This window comes from Staurois parvus, unplaced genomic scaffold (assembly GCF_062004578.1).
Source record: "Staurois parvus isolate SC_StPar_1 unplaced genomic scaffold, SC_StPar_1.0 ptg000001l, whole genome shotgun sequence".
In the NCBI taxonomy this organism is placed as follows: Eukaryota; Metazoa; Chordata; class Amphibia; order Anura; family Ranidae; genus Staurois; species Staurois parvus.
This window is the reverse complement of record NW_028317797.1, coordinates 1,483,851-1,509,793: the sequence shown is the minus strand read 5'-3', so window position 1 is coordinate 1,509,793 and position 25,943 is coordinate 1,483,851. Positions and strand designations below refer to the sequence as shown.

General features: G+C 41.0%; 1 protein-coding gene across 1 annotated transcript in view; it reads left to right on the top strand.

Moving 5' to 3' along the window:
* Window positions 1–25,943, top strand: part of SPRED2 (sprouty related EVH1 domain containing 2) — a 133,963-nt gene that overhangs the window by 49,476 nt on the left and 58,544 nt on the right. The window contains exon 2 of the mRNA XM_089674684.1: window positions 24,923–25,097. Coding sequence (XP_089530810.1) covers window positions 24,923–25,097 — 175 coding nt within the window. The remainder of the gene's footprint in view (window positions 1–24,922; window positions 25,098–25,943) is intronic.

The window sequence follows — 25,943 nt, the reverse complement described above, 5'->3', positions numbered from 1 at the left end:
GCTAGGCTCCTCTCACAGTCCGCCCTGAAGACCGGAACGGCGCGGGGAGCACGGCGAGAGGAACGCGCGGAGCAAAGGTAAGTGAATTGACACAGGGGGGACTTGACTTACTACTTGCTACTTACTTACTACTACTATATGAGGGATGAATTAATATGGGGGATGAATTACTATGGGGGATGAATTACTATATGGGGGATTAATTACTATGGGGGATGCATTACTATATGGGGGATGAATTACTATATGGGGGATGTATTACTATGGGGGATGTATTACTATGGGGGATGAATTACTATATGGGGAGGAATTACTATGGGGGATGAATTACTATGGGGGATGAATTACTATATGGGGGATGAATTACTATATGGGGGATGAATTACTATATGGGGGATGAATTACTATGGGGGATGAATTACTATATGGGGGATGAATTAATATGGGGGATGAATTACTATAGGGGGGATGAATTACTATATGGGGGATGAATTACTATATGGGGGATGAATTACTATATGGGGGATGAATTACTATGGGGGATGAATTAATATGGGGGATGAATTACTATAGGGGGGATGAATTACTATGGGGGATGAATTACTATATGGGGGATAAATTACTATAAAAACTCATTGAAACTAAAAACAGTGTACCATTCTATGTATTTTCAGTTTTAAAAATGTGGCTCTCAAAATAAATTTCAATCGTGGTTTTGGCGAGATTTGGCTCAGTTGAAAAAAAAGGTTGCCCACCACTGGCCTAGGCGATTGGACCAGAAGTGGAAGAGCGGGTACCTGTCAAATTCAACCTCTCCCCCTCCGCACCCCAAAGGTGCTAATCCTTAATGGGGAGCAGTCCTTAAAGCGGAACTTCCCCTTTTGGGTGGAGCTCCGCTTTAACATTGCCACCTGCTGCAGATCACAACTGCAGTGTGTTTTGAATGCGGTGCAGGAAATGCACAGAAAACGCGGGATTCCCACACTGCAGGTGTGAACGGGGCCTGGGAATCACTTTAAATCTTTTATTATATGATATTCTTGCAGTTGTTTCAACCGTGACTTTCAAATAACAGGTCTGCCAAAGTTAACCCACTTTTATTGTAGCAATTACTACCCCTGCCTGATTTGCAGCTCAAAGATCTCTAATGTGTCAGATATCAGATGTGTTATATGTAAAATATTTGCTTCCTGGCTGTCTACGGTGTTTTGGAATTGCTGTCCATCACCCAACATTTGAACAGGATAGGACAGTGCAGGCTTAAAGTGATTCTAAAGGCTTAAATTAAATTTAAAAAAAACAAACATGTCTTTACTTGCCTGCTCTGTGCAGTGGTTTTGCACAGAGCAGCTCTGTTCCTTCTCTTCTCATGTCCCCCGCCGGTGCTCCTGGCCCCTCCCTCCTGTGGGATATCCACACAGCATGCAGCTGGCTATAGGGTCACCCGAGCATGCACTCTCCCCAACCGCTGCTCCCTGTGTCCATTTACACATTGAGTTGTAACTCTGCCCCGCCCCCTCGCTCTTCTCATTGACTCATTGGCTGTGATTGACAGCAGAGGGAGCCATTGAGGAGAGGGAGTCCTGGGATAGCCAACACTCCAGTGCACATCACTGGATCAAGAGGGGGCTTAGGTGAGTATTAGGAGTGGCTGGGGGGGATACTGCACAGAGAATGTTTTACAATCTTGATCCTTTACAACCACTTTAAATCTACTGGGTATTCAGAGTTAGAGCTACTAATTTGCTAGTTATCAGCTCCTAGTTCATTCATTATTATCTCTCACTGTGCTAAAAAACCTTAACACGCTGATACATAGTTGACTTTCACTTCTTAGCTTTTCCTACCTTGCAGTATACTCAAATATTAGCATTGATGCCCTATTCACACGTGAACTGAGCATCTTTGGTTGATTTTCCTGTCTTTTTGGTGTGTGTACATATTTTTTGCGCATGTTTCAGGCTAAAATGATCTTTTTTAGCAAATCGAAATCTAGTTACTAGGCAAAAAAAAAACCTGAGGTGAAAATGCATGTTCCGCTCATTCTGCAAGTTTTTCAGGCTCTCCTATTGAAGTCTGTTGGGGCCAAAGTTGTGTGACTTTGGCCCAAAAGAAACTTTACTTTTTTGAATGATGAGGTTCAAGCAACACTACACTCAGGTCTGCACAGGCACCATTGAATATACTAGAAATCCCAGGGCCAAACATTGAAGCTCATCTGGTGTGAAACTAGATTGCTCAGGTGTGAACAGGTCCTCAGACCTGACATTTTTTAAGAACATCTATCTATCCATTCAGTCGTATCCGACCCTTGGCGATTGCATGGGCCGTCACTCGTAAGCGACTTTTTCCATGAATTCTCTTAGGAATTATTTTACAGGGTAGGTTGCCAGGTCTGTCCCCAACCCCTACCATGCAGGAAACCCTGCATGGCCAGGGATGAAACTAGGACAATTTAGACAGGAGCCAATTAACCTACCAGCATGTCTTTGGAGTGTGTGAGGAAACCAGAGTACCTGGAGGAAACCCACACAAACACAGGGAGAACATGCAAACTCCATGCAGGAGGCGCCATGGTTGGGAATTGAACCCATGACCCAATTACTGCAAGGCAGAAGTGCTAACCACTAAGCTACTGTGTCGCCTGTTTTAAGAACATATAAACTACAAAATGGCAGTTGGACACAGAAACAGCACATCCTTACAATTTCTCCTGTTTCAGATTGTTCTTATTTTTGCTGTGAATAAAAGGTAAAATATTGTAGATTTTTTTTTTTCTGTTTATGTCTTGACTTTGACATTGAACTTACTGACAACTCATTACAAAGAAGTCTTCCCAAAATGCACCATACACACCCAAACATGTTAAAAATAAACTTCCAGCTCTTCCTGTTTTCTTTGCTTGCCTATTTCCTTTGCATTACGTATTTTGGTCAGCTTTGCAGTCTTTTGTAGACAATAAGGACACAAGAAGAACTTCCTGCACATGTTGTTCTTGACTATTGAACCTGTGGACCTGATGTGCCATGTCCTCTACATTGTCTGCAGTATGACCACAAGTGCTTTGTCTAGAGTTGTCGCTGGGATCACACTCAGCTGTATGATACAAGCTGCATTACAAGAGAACGTAACCTTTCAAGTTAGAAAGGCGTGTGGGGGGGGGGGGGGGAGAGAATGGAAAGCCCTCTACTAAGAGACTATTTGCATGCTTGCATTCACAAATCATCTGTTCGTGTGCATTTTCATACGTGAATGTCACAGTAAATGGCTAAGTAGTTTCAACACGGGTAAATGAACTGTTATATCTCTAAATATCACCCAAACCATACACTCCACTCCTCGCAAGAACTCCTACTCTCTAGCTCCCTTATCTCCTCCTCCCATGCTCGTCTCCAAGACTTCTCCAGGGCTTCACCCATCCTCTGAAACTCCCTACCCCAAACTATCAGACTATCGCTTACTCTACTTTTAGGCGATCACTGAAAACCTATCTCTTCAGGGAAGCCTATCCCGCCCTCTGCTAATACTGGAATCCTTTACTCTTCCAACCACTCCATCCCCCACAGTTATTACCTATTGTACCACTCACCCCGCCCTCCTAGATTGTAAGCTCCAAGGAGCAGGGTCCTCCTATCCCTCTTGTATTGAACTGTATTGTCTCCCACTATAATGTAAAGCGCTGAGCAAACTGTTGGCGCTATATAAATCCTGTATAATAATAATATCTACAGAATGATTTTTCCTGCATTGAGAATCTCATGACTCATTCACTCTTGCAGTAGAGATGAATTTGGGATTACTCCGAACTCATCTCTAGCCGAACTCCAAACGTTGCTCTTTTCTCAACCCTCATTAGACAGCTGAGAGTAAAGCAAGTCATAGATTAATTGATTTTCTTAACTTCCACCACGGGTCGAAGAAAAGAAAATCACTCCATTACCCTTTCAATACAGTCAGGCTACGTTCACACTAGCTTTGTCAGCAGGCGTCAGACAGGCGTTTGGGAAGCGGATTCTGCACATGGAAGCACACAGTGCTGTTCACACTGAAGCGTTCGTTTCACGGCAAAACGTACGCCTCATGTCAGGAGGAGTTGAAGCCTCCAATTCAAGTCTATGGTGCCGCTCCTCAAATGCCTGGTAGGCAGTTGCGGAGCGTTAATACCATTTAACTTCATTGTAGACGTTTGTGGTGCAATTTTAACGCTGGGCAAACGCCTATCAGACGCCTCAAAACCGCGCATAGGATGTTTGAGGAGCGTTAAAAATGCTTCCCAAATGCCTGTCAAACACTATAGGGGTGTTTGGCAAGAGTTAGAAATAAAGTCAAGTGTGAACGAGCCCTCAGTATTGATGAGGGGGAATGCCTCCTGCAGCGCTATTATATTGTGCCAACAAGGGAGCTTTCCCGGCCGGCAAAATACAATGATTACTGCTAGCAGATATAGCTGTGGGCAGTAATTGAATGCTAAAAATCTGATAGGCTGGTTGTACCCAGGTCGATCGATGGATTGACTTGGGTACAATAAACCTGCCCATAGATGGATTGACTCTCAACCGGTCCCTGCTGAACCCGTCCGAGATTCGATCCATCTATGGCCAGCTTAAGTGACTTTACTTTTTTCTACTGCCTTCATGCAGCACAGCTTGGTCCCCATCCAGCCTACGATTAGAAGCAGAAGACTGGTGAGGTCATCATTCTGTCTTCTTCTATAAGTAAACGCACAGTAAAAGCACTATGCTAAACAGGAGCTCTCTGGTTGGCTCAGCAAAATGCTCCTCCCTCTAAAGTTGGATACGGCTGTGTCAGGGATTACAGGCGGCTGATACACAAGATGTATTCAGGTACATAACTGAATTCAATGGTGTTTTCTAATATCTGCCTGGAGTGCAGTATTAGGCTTATTTAGCTTGTTTTAGTGGGTTGAAGTTCAGTTTTTGAATTCTTTTTCAAGAAAAAAAGCATTTTATATTTCTAAAATTCATAAGTGTTAATTGATTTTAAATACAGGATTTCCTTCTTAAGGAGATATTTGCATGTCATCACTGCAGAAATCCAGAACATAAGAGGCCTTCCAAAGCAAATCATTCCTTTATGCCCCTGTGGCCAATTTTACATTTTTTTTTTATTTCACAGACAGTCTAAATTTATGCAGGCAATTATTTCAACTTGCATACAGCTGTTGCAGACTTTTTAGTTCTCATAAAGAGTATTTGTTTTTAGGATTAAAAATGTGAATTAGAGAATCCGGCCGTTCTGCCTAACGAATATGCTGCCCCAACATTTCATATTCCTGGTATGAGTCTGTTGTAGCTTGTACTTGTGATAAATAGTATCCTGTTCTCTTTGTAATGCTCCCTTTGTGTGAAATACCTGGGTGATCCTGCCAGGGTCCTTGCTGTCTTGTTTCAGACTGACCACTCTAGGGCATGGTAGCATGTCCATCCCAGCGTGGTCAGTTTTCTGGTTGTGCTGGGAGAACTGCTGCATGTCCTCCAGTGGCCAAGACTTGTACCAACATGCCCCCCTTCCCAGCCATTCACTGGCAAGATCAGTGTACTGCTGTTTCTCTACCTCCAGCTCTCTAAGCCCTTTATGTAGCTGAGAACACAGATTATGTGAACACTAGCGTATTTTTAAGCTGCTAGAAGCTAGTATCAGCATATTTTTTCTGCTCCTAGAAGCTAAATAGTGTTATCCTATGTGTTCATGCACACTTTAGTCTATTAGCATTTTTGAGCTTCAGCATCTAGGAGCAGAAAAAAATTGTTTTTGTAGAGTATTTTTGAGCATTTTTCCAACAGAGAAAAAAAACACTAAATGCTGCTAAATACTACTAAAACACCCCTAACAGCTTTTTTTGTAAGGTTTTTTTTTCCCCTCTACATGTACTGTAAAAATGCTAACGCTCCTAAATGCTCCTAAACTCTTCTGAAAGCTACTGAAAAACTCTATTACCAGCATTTTTTTATCCAGCGTTTCTTCCCAGCATTTTTTGAGCTTAAAAAAATAACACTAGTGTGCATGTTGTCTTATAAAAAAACGAAAAAAGATATATTCGTTTTTTTACATACTGTACACACAAACATTTTGCATTTTATTTCTATTTTAAACTGAATGTGTTGTTTCACAAGGTGAGGGTTCACATATACTTTAAGGCTCAGTGTATCTCCTTACCTTAAGATGTGACTTATCTTATAAGTCAGGTAGGCAATACACCCCGGGAATTTGTTTTCCCTTTTTTATTTTTTTTTTTAACTGTTTTTATGATGAAAAGAAATACATGTTCTCTGGATAAGTTCACCTTTTAGAACAAAAATTACAAAATGCAAGTAAAAAAAATATGCATTTATCATTTTTGTCTGTAGCAGCCTGTAAAGCATTGTACCAGCGATCAGCACATCACTGGTGCCATGCAGGTCTCCTGCAGATCTGTCAGTATACAAGCAAGCAGATAATGTTGACAGGAAGATTCAGTTAACTACCAAAGTGCTCCACAGCATCCTGGTAGTTCATTGAAAACTAGAAGGCAATAGTCGCTTGTAGTTCATTCATTCACAGAGGACTGTGAATGAATGACAGGGCCACGGTGTTTTCAAAATCTGACCGCTTGTACAGGGAACCTCTCCCCATACATCTGTCAGTAGGGGGGGGGGGTGCTTTAGAAAGTGTTATCCTTTAAAAAGTGTCTGCTGACAGATTTCAACAGCAATATGTCCACACTTGCTTTTCTGTAAATAAAAAAAGGATATGGTAGAAGCTGACTTTTTAAGCGTTTGGCCCATATGGAACAGAGTAGAGCATTTTTAAACTTCAGTTATTGCTGTCATACTGTATTCATACAGCTATAAACTGGAGTAAGCAAAAGTGGAGTTTCCCAAGAGCAACTAGATTATAGTATAGTTGGATGTGTTTCTAATCAAGATTAAAAAAATAACCAGATTCTCTGACCAATGCCAGTCACAATAGACTCACAAAAAGTACATCTAAACTTTTTTTATTTTTTTTTATTATAGTTTTGGATAGGGTGGGAAAGGATTATATTTTTGTCAGTTTTTTTTTTAATTTCCATTTCCCTACCAGGAGGGCATTCATCTTCTCGTTTGCCCTGGAGATCGTCACCTGGAGAAAAAGTAACCGATCTAAAATTTTGAGTTGTCATTGGAATAGAAATACAGGAGAAACATTCCAATGGGGACTTATTACAGGACTGGACTACTATCTAAGAAGAGACTTTTTCCTTTTTTTTTTTTTTTGGACAAAAAATCTCAATGGGAAAAAGACAGCAAGAAAAAAAAATTGATGAGATTAAATCTTTTCTTACCCGATCCAAAACTACAAAATGTGTGTTGGCTTTAGATTTGCTTAAATGTAGAATTAGTCTTTTCAGATTATTGCAGATTAAACACATGCCAGGTTTCATTACTTTCACTCAATTTCAGACAGCCTTTGATTGAACAACTGGACAAATAAAAGAATAAAAGAAGCCTACCATCAAAGTGGTTGTAAAAGTTGAAAGTTTTTTTTTTAAATTCTTGCATTCTATGCATGAAAGTAAAAAACCTTCTGTGTGCAGCAACCCCCTCTAAAACTTACCTGAGCCCCATCTCGATCCAGTGATGTGTACAAAAGCCATGGCTCACTGGGGACTCTCCCTCCTCATTTGCTGATACAGCAGCGGGAGCCATTCAGTCAGTCAATGCCAGTAAGCCAATGGGAAGGCAGGGCCGAGCCGTGCTCCATGTGTGAATGGACCCACACAGCAGCAACTCAGGAGTGAGCCTGCTTGGGTGACCCCATAGTAAACTGCTTGCTCTGGGGGCAGGAGGGAAGGGGCCAGGAGCACCAGTGGGTGACCTGAGACGAGAAGGATTGGGGCTGCTCTGTGCAAAACCATTGCACCAAGCAGGTAAGTATGACATGTTTGTTATTTTTAAACAAAAAGAAAATGCCTTTAATATCACTTTAACATTACTATTGTTTTGTTTTTGTTTGTTTTTTTAATGAAGATTCATCTGTTGAAAGGCCCACGGATTGCCATGTGTATGGCTGGAAATGAACTAGTTGTTTGAACGTTCTATATTCTTTATATATCATTGCTTGCAAATATTGGGCTGCTGCTGTCCTCCTAGTCCTCAATAACAAGTCCCTCAGGCAGTCAGGGAAATTAGCTGTTGAGCAGGATGATTTTTCAACCTTTTGGTGGTCCAGTCCTTTGTTCTGCTCCATAAGTACATGTGTGTGTGCTGCTGTCACTGTCTGGCTAGGACAGCCTTTCCCAACCAGGGTGCCTTGAGGTTTCTTCAGGGGTGCCTTGGTAAAATGTCTAAAAGTTGCCCAAAACTTGTATACAAGCCAGCGGATGGAAGACGCCTGCCTTTTAGTTACACAAAGCCATAGGTTTTCATTGTGCACCATTATGATCTTCTAGCCACCAGTGTCCTGACAACCAATGACATCATCAGTTGATAGGGAGGATGTTGATTGCCTTCAATAGCATCCTTGTTTGACTCTCCTCTGCCCCTCTGTCAGTGCTGGGGTCACATTAGCTCAGTGATGGAGAAAAACTGAGGAAGAAGAGAAACATTGGAATACTAGTCAGTACCAGTATGCAAATATGTATTTTATTTGGAAGAATAAATATTAGAATAGTTTTTTACATTTAAGAATGGGGTGCCTCAAGACTGCCCATAATCTTAAGGGGTGCCATAAGACTACCCATCATTTTAGAGGGTGCCTTGATGGAAAAATGGTTTAGAAGCACTGGGCTAGGATAGTGCAGGTTCCAGGTCTCAGGTGTTTTGGTTTAAGAATGAGTGAATATCTGCCTGCTCATTGATTTTGGGATGATATTGCCAGTATGCAGCCTATAAGGCAGACTTCAGACGCCTGCCGACCTTGCACCTAACAGGTCTTTTGACCTGTTGAGGAATGCAAAATAAATCTGGAGAAGTCCCACCAAGCAAGTCACTTTGTCTCTTGAGTGTGCCTAACCAGAAGAAGTTGTAGTCAGGGTGAACCTACAGACATATGCCTGTAGGTACCTTTGAACATACACGTTTTACAGCTCACACCTCTGCTTGTCTTTGTTGTGCCATCTGACTGCTTTAGGCGGTCATGCTCTTCTACTTGGACTTTCTTGGGATGTCACCTATAACAACCAAAAAAACCTGCATTGAAAAAGGTAATTATATAGTGTTTAACAAAAATTGGGGGCAGGGGTTGGGCTTCAGTGGCTGTGCTTAAATTTACAGCTGGAGTTCCACTTTAGCATAAAATACTATAAGTAGGAAGTGAGTGGTACTGTTTGAAAGTGAATACCCAAAGCTGAAATGCCCTTTGTAGGAAAAATTATTCTAAGATGATTGGTTTCAGTGCAACTGTATAGGAATCCTTGTATAGAAGTTGCCTACTGTCGTCAGTCTCTTAAAAATTGGCCCTGAGTTCCATGCTGTGCCTCTTGGCTTCTAGCTTCCCATTGTTCCAGCCTCTGCCAGTGTCTATGGCATTCAATGCCTCTGGAAGTGTCAGATGCCAGTAGCTCCTTCCTCTGATCCCCACACCATCAAGTGCATCAGCACATCATGTGGTGATAAGCATAGGCATGGATTCATGAATAACAGAACAGTATTTTCATGCAGAGCTTAAAGTGGTAGTAAACCTCAGACATGAATTATGAACAAAGCATATCTCTTTATAGTGTGTACTTGTCATAATTAAGAGCACGAAGTGTCATTTCTGTCTGCTTCTGACAAGTTTTCCTGACCCCAAGAGAAAAATGGTGATATGGGAGGGACCTCCAGCAGATTGACAGCCTCAGCTCTGTTCCTGTGAGCTGTGTGAAGAGGTTTGTCTTTTCCCTCCAATCAGCAATCAGAGCTCTCCTCACTGAGCTCTGCAGAGTGTAACTTCAGTTCTCTGCCCCCTTTTTGCTGAACTCTCAGACCAGCTTTAACATTTTGCACTTTGAAAGGATGTAGAGGAGAGAAGACAGCAGATTAACAGGTACTATTTATGTAGGGGGATTTGTTTCATCTCTGTGTATCACCTGAGGCCAGTCACTTCATTGGATATATGTAGGGTTTTCAACCACTTCAAATGATCATTTTCTGATGACTGCTTCTGTAGGCCAAAAGGAGCAGAGACTTTCAGAGAATGATAGCCTGAGTTCATAGCAACAAAGCATTTGTTTTTAATGTTTTTTTAAACAGTTTAATTTACTAATAACCAACATCTCTTCTTAGAGTTTATTACTTCAGTGTCCTGTACAGTTATGGTGGAAATTACGGCATTACTATGCTGCCACTTAATGAGCAACACAATTGGGACACAATACAGACAGTTATTAACATTATGCTCGTTCTGGCTTGCGGATGTAGAATTGCACGTAGGAAGGAAGCTATAGTCCTGGACTTGTTTTATGATAGCTGCCCTAGAGTTACATTTATTATTCTGTCAGTAATATATTTCTGTTGAATGGCTCTTTTATAATTGTCCAATTTTCTTTCCCTTAGCTTTTTAATCTGACACGTAAAGTGATACTATCCATTCTGTTTCTGTATATTGATGCTGGCACTGTAATTCTTTTAATTTAAAAACAAAACATCTAAGTACCTTTTTCCTAATAGATATACTGCTGTCACATGACCCAGCTCTTTCCCAGCCTGTCTGCAGGGAAACAGTGGCAGGAGGAGCTTCTAGTCCTCTTCTGCTGATCACATGTTCAAAATAAAAAAAAAACAGCCTTTGGAATACAGAGTAAAAATAAATAATTATTATTAATCAACTGTTTTAAATCGTCATACAAATATATATTTGAAATCAAATTTTTATTATTTTTTGGCAGTAACATAGGGCGGGCGGATTTCTGCCAGTCACAGGCTGCGCCAGACCCCTCCAGCTTGTGTCCTTAGCACACAGCTAAGGACAGTCGGCCTGCCATTCATTTCTACAGCTTTCCTGTCTGTTGCTGATCAGAAACACGTGGCCATACCTGAAGCAGAAATACACCTATCTGGGAGGAATACAGCCCTAATCAGTTTCGTAATGGGGACAGAGATGTCTTTTACAGAGGTTCTAACCCCACTCTATCTTAGACTTACAAAAAATAAAAAAGGTCCAGAGTTGGGTTTTAATCCTGCTGTGTTTGGATGACTTTCATGTACTATGAACACCATAGAATTTTATATAGTGTAAAAAGATGACGATATGAAAATAGAATTTAAGCCAAATCTATGCTGGGAAAAATCCCATTTTACTTTAAAATTTTTGGTTTTCCCAGCTTTTCAGTGATTTACTTCTCACTGACAATGTATTTGGGTGTTCACCAACAGCTGCATTATATATCGTCCAACGGTCTCTCCCTTTCATTCTTTTTGTGCGAGAAGCTGATGGCTTGCTTGGAGCCCACACACTTCTTACAGTCGCTTTCCATTAGAAGGCCCTGCGTGGATAAAATAGAAATGAAAAGTTATGTTTTAGAGGTGTTTCATGTATATGTGTGAATGTGTCATATACATACTGTACACTTGACACTCTTTTATAGTAGGAAAAATAATTATTTGATCCCCTGCAGATTTTGTAAGTTTGCCCACTTACAAAGAAATGAAGGGTCTATCATTTTTATCATAGTTGTGTTTTAAATGATCGAGATAGAATATCAACCCAAAATCTGGAAAAAAACCCATGAAATAAGTATTTGATCCCTTACAAACCAACAATAATTCTAGCTCACACAGACTGGCTAATAAGACAGCTGTCTATAGAATCTTTCTTCCATTCAGAGCTCTCATGGGCAAGACCAAAGAGCTGTCAAAGGATGTCAGGGACAGGATTGTAGACCTGCACAAGGCTAGAATTGGCTACATGACCAACAGCAAGAAGCTTGGTGAGAAGGAGACAACTGTTGGAGCAATTATTCACAAATGGAAAAAAAACAAACTAACCATCAATCACCCTCAGTCTGGAGCCCCATCAAGATTTTGCCTCATGGAGTAAGGATGATCATGAGAAAGGTGAGGGATTGGGCCAGAACTACATGGGAGGAACTTGTGAATGATCTTAGGACAGTTGAGACCACAGTCACCAAACAAACCATTGGCAACACAATACATCGCTATGGATTGAAATCCTGCAGCGCCCGCAGGGTCCCCTTCCTCAAGAAGGCACATGTACAGGCTCATCTGAAGTTTGCCAGTGAACATCTAAATTATTCAGAGAAGGATTGGGAGAAAGTGCTGTGGTCAGATGAGACCAAAATTGAGCTCTTTAGCATTAACTCGACTCGCTGTGTTTGGAGGAACAAAAATGCTGACTATGACCCTAAGAACACCATCCGTACAGTCAAGCACAGAGGTGGAAACATTTTGCTTTGGGGCGGTTTCTCTGCTAAAGCTGACTTTACCGCATTGAGGGGCCAATAGACAGGGCCATGTATTGGAAAAACCTGGATGAGAACCTTCTTCCCTCAGACAGAACAGTGAAGGTGGGTCGTGGATGGGTCTTCGAGTATGACAAAGACCCAAAACATACCACCAAGGCAACATAGGAGTGGCTCAAGAAAAAGCACATTAAGGTCATGGTGTGGCCTAGCCAGTCTCCAGACCTTAGTCCTTTAGAAAATTTATGGAGGGAGCTGAAACTGAGTTGCCAAGCAACAACAGGTTTCTTACCTTAGGGATTTACAGAAGATCTGTAAAGAAGAGTGGACCAAAATCCCTCCTGAGATGTGTGCAAACCTGGTAACCAACTACAAGAAACTTCAGCAGATAATTGTGTTGTTTCATTGATGCCTAGTGAAATTCTAGCTTGCCTTTGTTTTCCAGCATGACCCCAGAATAGTTTACGGCATAACTCTCTTACCCAGGAGAATTGAAATATATAAAATATGTATAGGATGGACACGTAGAATTTACACATAAAATATTTTTTTTTCTTCCCACTGTGAACAGTGGCTTAGTGGTTGACTTGCAGATTTGTGGTTGATCTTCGTGAGATCTGAACCTGAAGTTTTTCTCCTCATATTTGCATGGATTTCCTCTGAACAACACCAGTTTCCTGCACAACCCAAAAGCATAGTGATAGGTTTCAGAATTCTACTTGTCTATATTTTCATCTAACCTGAAACACAGCAACGGCATCATTTCAGAAAAAAAACTTTTCTGATAAAACACTTGATTATTAGATGCCAATGTCCCCAGCAGTCATATTTTAAATGCAGGAATTCAATAACTAAAAACACCAATGTTGCTCATCTTTTCTTAGTCAGGGATGAGGGGCAAAAGCTTCGAATCCCACTGATCCCCAACAGTTAAGTACTGGAGGAACAGACAGCATTGTTCTAGTTAAAAGCAGAGTTCTGGTTGTTTTTGTTGTCTCTTTTTTAAAGCACCCCTGTGATAGTGGCAGCTTATGCCATGCAATTTGGCATAAACTGTACCTGTAATCATTTGTGCGCCTATCATTGCAGCAACCTGAAACAGAAGCAAGCTTGCCTTCCACGCTGCCCATTGATTCCTGGGATTGATGACATATATCCTAGGAACCAACGGGCAGGCGGATATGACGTACCTCGCTGCGGTGAGGTACATAGGAAGTAAAGCACTTCAGCCCAAATAAAGGTATGAAAACATTTGGGAAAAAAAGGTGCGAAACATTAATGGGGCAGCAGGAAGAAAGAGATAGGGGCACAATTTTAAAATCAGGTGGAACTCTGCTTTAAGTAAGAAATAAAGGCGATATTACCCACATATAGTTTCCTTGCCAACATTCCATCGACTGGGAGCAAGCTTAGCACAGTAAACCTCGACTGCATGTCCTTGCCTCGTCACAATCCAAGCACATGCTGGAATGGTCACTGACCAAGATGTGTTGCTTAAAGCCCCTATCACGAGGGCATTACATCAGTTCTTTTGTGATCTGTGTAATCACGGGTCAAAACCAGACAGATGGCATTTCCTTGTGAAAGGGTCCTTAAACAAGATCTCTTGGTCCAATACTACTCCAGCTTGTGCTTGGATAGTCAGTGATGCTTGTTTTAGAAAAAAACTAAAAATATATCATCTTCTGTTGCTCTTAGTTTCCTCCAAAGCTCCATATTCCTTTTTTTCTGCTGTGATCACACTTTCTATTAGTGAGTGGCTACGTTCATTCTTCATGGTCTTATTGTATACAGGAAAGTAGCCACTCTCTCTTGGTCACTTACAAGATGGACTATGGAATTTGTAGTGTGCATAGAGCAGTGCACATAACCACAACTAACATGCACTGCTTCTTCCAAGCAAACAAACGCGAGGGGCAAAAAGGAAAGGTTCAAGATCTCACAGAGGATGCTACAAGGAGGCAGAAAGACACATTTAGAAACTGTTTCATTAAAAATGGATTACATGGCAATTGAGATGGATTTTTGGAAAATAAAGATATTGTTTTGTGCTATCATCCAGGGGTGGAGGAATAAGGTGGGAGTAAAATGGCTTGGTTGTCAGTGGGAGTAAAAAAAATAAAATAAACAGCACCTGTAGGAAAAGGAATAGCGTCCTGTCATTGGTGTTAGTGGAAGGAATACTTGGTATTACTGTACTGGGAGGAATAATGCCCCATCGTTGGTATTACTGTACTGGGAGGAATAATGCCCCATCGTTGGTATTACTGTACTGGGAGGAATAGCGCCGCGTCGTTGATATTACTGTACTGGGAGGAATAGTGCCCCATCGTTGGTATTACTGTACTGGGAGGAATAGTGCCCCATCGTTGGTATTACTGTACTGGGAGGAATAGTGCCCAATCGTTGGTATTACTGTACTGGGAGGAATAGTGCCCAATCGTTGGTATTACTGTACTGGGAGGAATAGTGCCCCATTGTAGGTATTACCATATTAGGAGGAATAGTGCCCCATCATTGGTATTACTGTACTGGGAGGAATAGTGCCCCAGTGTAGGTATTACTGTACTGATAAGAATAGTGCCCCATTGTAGGTATTATTGTATTGGGAGTAAAATGGCTTGGTTGACAGTGGGAGGAAAAAAAAAAAATAAACAGCACCTGTAGGAAAAGGAATAGCGTCCTGTCATTGGTGTTAGTGGAAGGAATAGTGCCCCATCGTTGGTATTACTGTACTGGGAGGAATAATGCCCCATCGTTGATATTACTGTACTGGGAGGAATAGTTCCCCATCGTTGGTATTTCTGTACTGGGAGGAATAGTGCCCCATCCTTGGTATTACTGTACTGGGAGGAATAGTGCCCCATCGTTGGTATTACTGTACTGGGAGGAATAGTGCCCCATCGTTGGTATTACTGTACTGGGAGGAATAGTTCCCCATCGTTGGTATTACTGTACTGGGAGGAATAGTGCCCCATCGTTGGTATTACTGTACTGGGAGGAATAGTGCCCCATCGTTGGTATTACTGTACAGGGAGGAAAAGTGCCCCATCGTTGGTATTACTGTACTGGGAGGAATAGTGCCCCATCGTTGGTAGTACTGTACTGGGAGGAATAGTGCCACATTGTTGGTTTCAGTGGTAGGAGTAGCGCCCCATCATTGGTGTCAATGGGAGAAATTGTGCCCCATCATTGGTGTTATTGGGAGACATGGTGCCCCATCATTGGTGTTAATGGGAGAAATAGTGCCCCATCATTGGTGTAAGTGGAAAGAATTCTGCCCTATTGTTGTTTTCAGTGGAAGGAATAATGCCTTATTGTTGGTATGGGTTGCAAGGGCCAAAGGCAAGCAAAGGGCTGTGCACTATCTTAGAGTCAATAACCCTTGTGGGGAAATGGGGGGGGCCCAAAGCAGGGGTAATTCTTTTTGTAATTCCTGAAGCAATGTTTTAACGCCATTTAAATATTTCAACTTGCACACTAGGTGTGAAACTGGTTTGGTTTGTGCATTCTCTATGTGTCATGTCTTTAGCTTTTGTTTATGGACTGAAGAGGATTTAGGGTAGTCGGCCTGGTGCAATTGCATGTGACGATCTGTGGTGCTCATTCAACTACTTCCTGACCTTTTGGCCCACATCCTCTTTTATTTCAAGTAGTAAACACTGTGTGTAAAGAAAAGGCATGAATGCCAGAGTGTCTTTCCTCTCAGTGTCTGAACATGTCAGTCCTTTCTTCTCAGACAGAAAACTTTCTGTTTACTTAATCCTTCTAGACAGGTTGTTTATCCAAGACACTGCTGCATGTACCCATGTGGTATGTTGCCTTGCTCATAATGTGTGGTTTGTAGCCATTCATGCTGTTGTCGGAGTTGAATGCAACAAACAGGAGGCCAATAACCGCAGATACATAGCACCAGGCTGCATAGCAAGGTGACGTAAATAAGGCAAAAATCTTGATTTATACATAAGAGAAAGCAGATTTTATGTACATAGCTATAAATGTCATTTAGTAGCGGTTTCGTTTAAAGTGGAATTAAACCTCTGCAGAAATAAATACATTTAAAAAAGGGCCCTGTGAGGTTTATTCTATAATGTTTTAGTATGTATAGCATATTCACACAATATGGTAGGCTTACCTGGCCAGTGCTGCACTTTCAGCGTTTCCATCTGACAGAGGGGTCTTTCGTCTTCGACCGATCTTTCTGGGTTTGCAGTCTGGCCGTTTGGGTGGCTGGGCTTTGTTGTTGCAGCTCCCGCGCATGCGCACCCAAGTCACATTGTCACGGCACAGAGCCATTTTGTAAATTTTTGCTGAGCTGTACGTATACCGACAGGCAAAGAGAAGAGTTTGACAGAACAGACCACTTTAATTCCACTTTAAAGCCTAAATCTACATTTAATGTCCTTTTTGTTTGTTTGGGCAAAACTGGACCAAACATACGATATACTGCACTAACAGGTTCGCTTGCTGGGTGCCATATATTAACTGTACATAGCCTCAGTTACATATACAGCGCTGCATTACAGCAATAGGGCAGGGATTGTGTGGTGGTTCACACTTCTGCGATGTGGGATTTGCAGCAAATCCTGTGCGTTTCCCACACTGCATCACAATTGCAGTCCGTTCATGCAAGTGTCAATGTTATGTTCACGACACCCCAAAAACCGGTAGCAAAATGCAGTGCATTTGTCTGAATTGGATTGCATGGGTATGAACGCCCATGCAATCCGATTCCAGTGCGGCAAAAAAAAAGGTGCCCGCACCTTTTTTCGTGCGGGTGTGATGCGATTTGAGCCATACAAAATGAATAGGCCAAAATCACACTGCAAAGAAATACATTTGATTTGATCAGGAATGTGGTGCGATTCCTGTCGGAGTCGCATGCAGTTTCCCGCACCACATCAGTGTGTGAACCAGCACTTCCAGTCCCACTCCCAGAGCAAATTAGAGTCTAGCTGAGTGCTGCTCAGCCATTAACAAAAAGCTTTGTATTGTAGGAATGAATACAAAACTTCAGGTAGAGATTGTGGTCATTTGCTTGCCTGTCTGCAGGCCTTCTTCTACTTTTTTAGGCTTCCACAAGCTAAAGAATCTTCAGGGTCAAACAATTCCAGGTATGGTGGATGCTTGTTGTGCACTGTGGTTCCACCTAGCAGTTGCTGTGTCCTTGCAGATCTATGGTGACTGTGTATGGAACCATAGTACTCTGCAAGAAACGCAAACATGCAACCCGTTGTGAAGTGTCGGATACTAGAAACTCTTCGCCTGGTGATTGGTTGTACAGGTGGTGAAACAGATCAATTCTGTTTTTCTTTAACAGGATGGTTGACAGGCAGTGCTTCATTTTCTGTAGGGTGCCAACATCCCGAAATCTTGAATCTTGGCAACAAGTTGGTCCCGTGCACTATGTGAATTTCATAATCTGGCATGGCTTACAGTTTGCAGTCCTTTTGTTTACAATATGTTGTGGAGTAGAGTAGAAAAGCGAGTTGATTGAATCCTCCACCTCCGCGTGTCCTTTGTGAAATGGGAGCATTAAGTGTACTTCTCTTTATAGCGAGTGAACCATGAAAAACAAGGGCTAGCCTTCCATCTTCCTTTTGCAAGGAGTGTATTCATGATCTGTGGAGCTGTTGGGATCTGAAGCACACACATTACCTTCTCTTATATGGATTGTTTTTTTGGTAGTTCTTTAGCACTATCAGGATGGGTGACATTTCTAAACACGCCTTCAGCAATGTTGTCTAGCAGCAAAATCAAATAGACTTCTTGCGTCTATTATCTTTAATTTTCTGTCATTTTCAGATGGCAGTCTAATTTTGTGAGAAAAGAATACTAAATGTGGATATTGAACTTGTATACACATGCTATGAAATTCTGGCAGCAAACGACTAGGGAGTAGAAATAGTAATTCTAGATTTTATTGGGAAATGTATTAAAGTGTTACTAAACCCACAACATAGGATGCATGAAGGTAAAAAACTGTCATCCTTTACAACCACTTTAACCAGTGCTCTTCTGGACACTGATAGAAGTCACAAGACTGCTATATAAAACATAAGAATACAGTGCAGCGCCTCTAAAAAATAAATGTGAACCCAAATATCACAAAAAGCATTGATTAATTTTTGTAGTGAATATCAGTCCATTCAAGTGAACATGCATTATTTGAAACATAAAGTCTCTAAAAAGTGATATCTTCAACTTGAATAACTCTCAAAGCCATTATCTTCATATATCTAAATCCTCCACCATGGATCACCAGATGTGCCCTCACCTGGAGTATTTGACCTCACGTTAAGTTTGGTCAAAAAATGCATGCGTCCCTTGAATTGGACATGGACCAGCAGGTATATCCCAGATTAAGACTCTTCCTCCAGAGTTGAACACTTCCTTAATCTCTCTTCCTCCACTCAGTGTATATGTTAAAAAGATAGGAAACACAATAGTGCTTTATCCTTAAAAACATTAAGCTTTATTAAAACATACCACTCACAGGTGATCCTGTGGCGCAACGCATAGAGGAGGGGCTTGATGACGTCACGACACTGTTTACACACCAATCTATGGACTGTCAGTACAGATGAGTGAAAGAGTTTTCTCTGTGTTCCTGTTTCACATTTTCAAAACACTTATGTTTTGTTTTGTTGCACATGTTATGAGTATGTGTGTAGTGTAATCTGTTTTTGTTAGTTTAGAACAGCCTTTCTCAACCAGGGTACCTTGAGGTTTCTTCAGGGGTGCCTTGGCAAAAAGTCTAAAAACTGCCCAAAACTTGTATAAAAGTCAGCGGGTAGAACAAGCCTGTCTTTTAGTTACACAAAGCCACAGGTTTTCATTGTGCACCAGTACAACCTTCTAGCCGCTGGCATCCTGACAACCAATGACATCATCAGTTAAGGAGGATGTCAGATGCCTGCACAGCATCCTAGTTTGACCCTCCCCTGCCCCTCTCCATCAGTGCTGGGGTCACATTAGCTCAGTGATGGAGAAAAACTGAAGGAGAAGAGAAACTTTGGAATACTAGCCAGTGTACAAAAGTGTATTTGCTTTGGAAGAATAAATCACCTCTAAAGTTGGGTGTCCTACATATGTGGATCTTGCTGCGTTTATATAAAGCTATTAGAATAGTTTTCACATTTTAGAATGGAGTGCCCCATTTTAATCCATAATTTTAAAGGGTGCCTTAGGACTATCCACATAATTTTAAAGGGTGCCTTAGGACTATCCACATAATTTTAAAGGGTGCCTTGACTGAAAAAAGGTTGAGAAACACTGGTTTAGAATATCTGACAGAGTTTATTGCTCGTGAGGTATTCTGATTACACACAAGACTGCTGTATACTGCTGATGAAAAAAGGTATTTAGCAGTTTATATTTACTAAAATAATTGCATTTCCATGTTCTGTGTACTGTGGGAGAGCAGATATAATGAATGCAGGGTCCTGGGTTTAGTAACACTTTAAGTGAATTTTATGTTTTTTCTGTGTTATTGTTGTGATATAGAGGCCTAAGGAAAGCTACAGCTAATAGGGTGTTTTATGACCTATTCAGCTCTGGAAACCTAGATCATGTCTAAGCGCGCATACTGTCAATAAATATGTATTGTTGCTTAATCATTTACATAGTGCCATAATATTCTGCAGTTGTTAAGAGAACCTTGACCTCTTCATGTTTAGTCCTGCTTATGAAAAGTGTACAGTACTTATAAGCAGTCTCAGGTAATCAGGGTTCTTTAAAGCAGGAGACAGCTAACAAACATAATTATGGCCATACCCAGAGCGATTTTATATACAAGCGTAAGTTCTATACAGTTATTTTCCCATCAGAAATATGATTTGGAAAGTCCATAAGATTGCTCATCATGCCCTACACTTAATGATCATGAGTTACAGTGGCTAAGTGGTTAGCCCTTCCACCTGGCAGCTCTAGAGTCGTCAGTTCGAATCCCTATCAGGGCACTACCTGCCTGGAGTTTGCATATTCTCCCTGTGCCTGAGTGAGTTTCCTCCCACACTCCGAAGACATGCTGGTAGGTCAATCGGCTTCTGTCTAAATTGGCCCCAGTATGTGTATGTATGAATGTGAGTTAAGAATCTTAGATTGTAAGCTTCTTGAGGGCTAGGGAACAATGTGAATGTAGAATATATATATATGTAAAGTGCAGCGTAAATTGTTGGCACTGTATAAATGCCTGTAACAAATAAATAATCTACTGTCCTATGATCAGGTTTTCTTTTCAAACCATTCAGAATAATTTCTATTAAATCGTTCCATTTTGCTAAAAATCCTTCATAATGCAGTATATGTCTTTTTGATCATTTATAGATCCGTTCATATTTTCCCGTTCTATAAAGGGTCATTCAATCAGATCATTGCGGGTTTGGCCACCATGACGCTTACCTATCTTTAACATTGCAACTCTGGCTAAATGGTTAGCACTTCCGCCTGGCAGTACTAGGGTCGTTTGTTCGAATCCCAACCACGGCAGCACCTGCCTGGAGTTTGTATGTTCTCCCTCTGCCTGCGTGGGTTTCCTCCAGGTACTCTGGTTTCCTCCTACATTCCAAAGACATGCTGGTAGGTTAATTGGCTCCTGTCTAAATTGGCCCTAGTACGTATGAATGTGAGCCAGGGACCTTAGATTGTACACCCCTTGAGGGTTAGGGACTGATTTGAATGTATAATAAATATGTAAAGCGCTGCGTAAATTGACGGCGCTATATAAGTACCTGAAATAAATAAATAATACATGAAAAATTGCCTGACGTCGTAATGTACATTATCAAAGCCTAGAACACTGATGCACAGGCGCTAGAAGTTACGAGAACGTGCGGTCTGGAGAGTGCAAAATCTGGTGCAGCTGTGCATGGTAGCCAGTCAGCTTCTATTTTCAGCTTGTTCAATTAAACTTTGACAAAAAAAGAAAAAAAAAACTGAAAGCTGATTGGTTTTTATATAGAGCTGCACTGGATTTTGTACTCTTTTTTTTTTTTTTTTTTTTCTCCAGATTTAGTAAATCAACCCCTGTGTTGCCTATGATCCATCATATTCAAGAAAAAATGTTAACGCTGGATGATGTCTGAACAAAAATAGTGCCAGCCTTTAGGGGAAAAAAAAGGTGAAGGCATTGTTAAGGGGTTGGGGGGAAGGGTGCAGGTATTTTGTGTTACATGTATGCATTACCTTAGCAAGCGTACAATAGGTCTGCTTTAACCAAGGACTGGGACCTCCAGTGCCATTTTTTAGAGAGCAGGAAGAGATTGGGGAGATTTAGTTTACCAATCTACTATGCATAGATCAGTTTTTCTCAGTCTTGCTCTATGTCTCCTTTCACATGGTTGGTGTACTTTACTGCCCCTCTGAAAAGCAAACTGCAGTTGATCACTTTCCAGAGGCAGCTGATTGTAAATAAAGGAAATAAATTGTAAAAAGGAAAACTAATGCAGCTAACACATCTTAGAATTGGTGAGCTGCAATATAAAAGATCTTTGCTTATGGGTTTCATACCTCTTTAAGATGTTAAAGAGCAGATTATCCCTGGTTAAAAATACAATCTAGAATGCATTGGGAAATATAGGAGCATATGAAATCCAATCAATACTCAGATTGTTGCTGGAATTGTAAAGCTGGTTGTAGATATTAGAGGAAAGAATGTGTGTATATTCTTTCCCCCAGGGTAGTGAAAGTATAAAAATGCACACAGGTATATCCCAAGCATGCATATTTATAAACTTGAGTTTTTGTAATAGATGGGTCAGATGGAGGAAATGTGCAATAAGGTGCCTGGTCCAGCCAAAACAAAAAGTATCTGGACATGAAGATTTTTCTCTGAATACATTGACCCAGGACCTAAATGCTAACAAATATTGCAACAAATCCATTTACATTTCTTTATAATACACTAGTGTTGTATGTATGTAAATGATTTGCATTGTAACCAGTCCAAGCTTCACAGTCTCATGTTGGCCCTTCAGGTCATACAGTTCAGTTTATGCTTTGAGCATTTCAGACAGATTGTGTCATGTCAGTGTTTAAAACTGACACAATTTATCTCCTTTTTCAATTTGATGTTTTATACAAAGTTATCACTTTTATATGGATTATGTAGCCCCATCAGCCTCAACATTATGATCGGCCTACTAATATTGAGCAAGTTCTTTTGCCCCCAAAGCAATCCTGACCCATGGAGGCACTAGACCTCTGAAGGTGTATTGTGGAATCTGGCACCAAGCCATAAGTAGCTGATCCTATCAGGGTCCTGTAAGTTGCGAGCTGGGGCCTCCATAGATCATAATTCCCATAGTGCATCTTGGTGGTGTCTCTTTCCCATGTAAGCAACACACACACACAACCAGCCATCCACATGATATACAAGAAAACATGATTCATCAGACCAGGCCATCTTTTTCCTCTGCTTCATGGACCAGTTATGATGCTCACGTGTCCATTGTAGGCACTTTTCACTGTGTACACGGGTCAGCATTGACTCTCTGACCGGTCTGTGGCTACGCAGCCCCAAACACCACAAATTTCAATCACGCTTTTCTATCTTCATTCTGGATAGAGTAAGAGGGTGTTATAAGCTTATAACCCTTGTTTATTTTTTGCCATCTGTGTCCCTTTGGGGAGATTTACCTTCACTTCATGCTAGTAGTGTACCAAAAATGAAAAATCTGGACCAAAACCAAAAATTCAGGATGTACTTGGCCGAAAGCTGAAACCAAAATGGACGATTTTTTAAAAATATTTTTTTTTTGGGACGTGATTTTGCATTGAAGTCAGTGGGGCACGATTTTGCATTGAAGACAATAGGACACGATTTTGTATTGAATTCAATGGGACATGATTTTGTATTGAAGTCAATGGGGGCGCTATTTTGTATTGAAGTCAATAGGGCACAATTTTGCATTGAAGTGAATTATCATTCTCGGCACTTTTTTTTGTTTTTTTTTAATCAGCAAAACACCGATAATCCTATTTTCACCGATAATTTTCAGTGGCCAGTATATCAGTGCATCACTACTTCCTGCCCCATAACTAAAACAGTAAGTGAGAGATAATCCCTGAAATTAAAGGGAATCTGTCGGGCCCCCCCAAGTAACCAGTACTAGTGTCCCCATTGGAAAATTTTCCCCTATTACTTTTCTGGGGACAACCCAAAATTCGGGGGTTTTCTTTCTTTTCACATCCAATGATAATTGCAAACAGGAGAAACAGAGTTGGTAAATCTCGCTAACGGGGGCGCAGACTGCAACAAAAACCAAATAGGTGTTTTAATCCCTCTCTGTCTAAAGCAAAAAAAGTTTTGTCTTTAGCTATACTTTAACTTTTTCAGCAATTTCAGCTACAATAGATCTTCTGTTGGATTTGGCTACACAGACCAGCCTTCAATCCCCAATATTCATCAGTGAGCCTTGGCTACCCATGACCCTGCAGCTGGTTCAATGGTTTTCCATCCTTGGACCTTTATTGGAAGGTTCTGACCACTGCAGACCGGGAACATACCACAAGGGCTGCCGTTTTGATGTTGCTCTGACCCAATCATCTCTCCATTTTAATTTGGCCTTCGTCAAAATCGCTCAACCCCTTTTACGCTTGCCCATTTTTTTCTCCTTTCAACACATCAACTCTGGGGGAGGGGAACATGTTCACTTGCTGCCTAACATATCCCACCCACTTTCAGATTCCATTGCAACAAGATAATCCGTGTTATTCACTTTACTTGTCAATGATTATAATATTATGGCTGATCGGTGTATATATTGCCTTTCCGGTGTCCAAAATATATGGAAATATTTACATTTTTGGCTGTTTTGCTTCTCCTGAGCACATCATAGGTCCAAACCAGGAAAAGAAAATGAAAGCCTTCATTGCTTTACATAAATGATTTGTGATCATGACACTGTATAAGTGGTCAGTCAAAGTTCAACTTAACATGGGTCTTAGCAGATCACGGCAGTGTCAACATTTGCTTGAGTGCAGAGCTGACATCATTCACCAAACCATTCATCTAATAAACATTCCCATAGGAATGCATGAGCAAGTTATGCATAAAACATCTTGGCGTTCATGCCAGCGGACTCAGAGCTGTCACTCACTCTATACTGTTCCCCTTCAATCCTCCTCAGCTGCTACAATAGGTTATGTAGGGAGGTGAGGTGGAGGAGCTGGGCCAGCACAGAGAATATTTAGACACTCCCAGAAGAGAAGAGGGCTACAACATGAGTAAAGGGGCTGTGCTCGAGACTTGACTCTGAAAACTTCTTAAAAAATTTAGAGGCAAAATAAACATTATTTATAGAAAGGGAAAATTCTGCAAGTAAGCTATTCAAATTCTTCTTTGTTCTCTGTGTTTATCTGCATTTTTTAGACGGTGACAGGGTCTCTTTAGGTAGACTGTATCTCCTATATATGAAGGTTGCTAATGGACTTGTATTGTATGTATGTCCTATGAAACATCTTATCAAGGTATTTTTAGAATTGCTTCTCTTCGTTGTGTTCTGATTTTTTTCCTCTTCTCCTATGTATGTTCTACCCTAGTGACAACTACATAGTGCGTGTGAAGGCTGTGGTTATGAGCAGAGATGACTCCAGTGGGGGATGGTTACCACATGAAGGCGGCGGAATCAGTCGGGTTGGAGTCTCTAAAGTTTACCCGGAGGGCAGCGGAAGAAGTGACTTTCTTATTCATGGAGAACGAATAAAAGATAAGCTGGTAAGGCCTTTTTTTCCCCTTTAACCCTCAGTTGTTATGCATGCTATATGTTGGTGTTTATTTCCTGTTGTACATTGGCTAGATTTAGGGATCTGTTTATGTGCCTTACAGTACAGGCTTTTCCAATATTGTTAATGTTGGGTCTTGCCTAGTCTACAGGCCAAGACTGCTAAAAAGGGTACAAATAAAGAGGAACTCTACCCACACTTGATTTCCCATGCTGTCCAAGAGCTTGGAAGCCTGGCAGAGATATGTAGGCCGTTCACCAGCCTCCTTTTCCATCTATTTCTATACATTCGAGGGGGAGATATACAGTACCCTGAACAAAAAAAAATAGTAATGGGTCCTGCCTATTAAATTAGATATTACTTGTGAGCCACTTAATATAATCAGATAAGGTTCGCTGACATTAAACACATCCTCAAATCATGTGTGCATACCAAGAAAATAATTCAATAAATGTCGCGCTCCTAATTAATATCAAATACTGCCAATACAATAATTAAAAAAACAAACAAACAAAATATATAACTTAGAGCAAATTAATCGCAAACAAATAATTTGCTCTAAGTTATATATTTGTTTGTTTGTTTTTTTAATTATTGTATTGGCAGTATTTGATGTTAAATGGGTCCTGCCTGTTTCACCCAGAATGGGTGTCTTTTTTTTTTGTGCCTTACACAGTGCAAAAAATAAAACTCTTTCTGTGAAAGAAACGTTTGCTGATTTCCTCCATACCTCCATCAATAAAAATGGAAAAAAGTTTGTTTATTGTTTTCACACTTAGGCCTGATCCATACTAGTGCAACAGAATTGCATGACCAGGGCAATATCATTGTTTTCAGT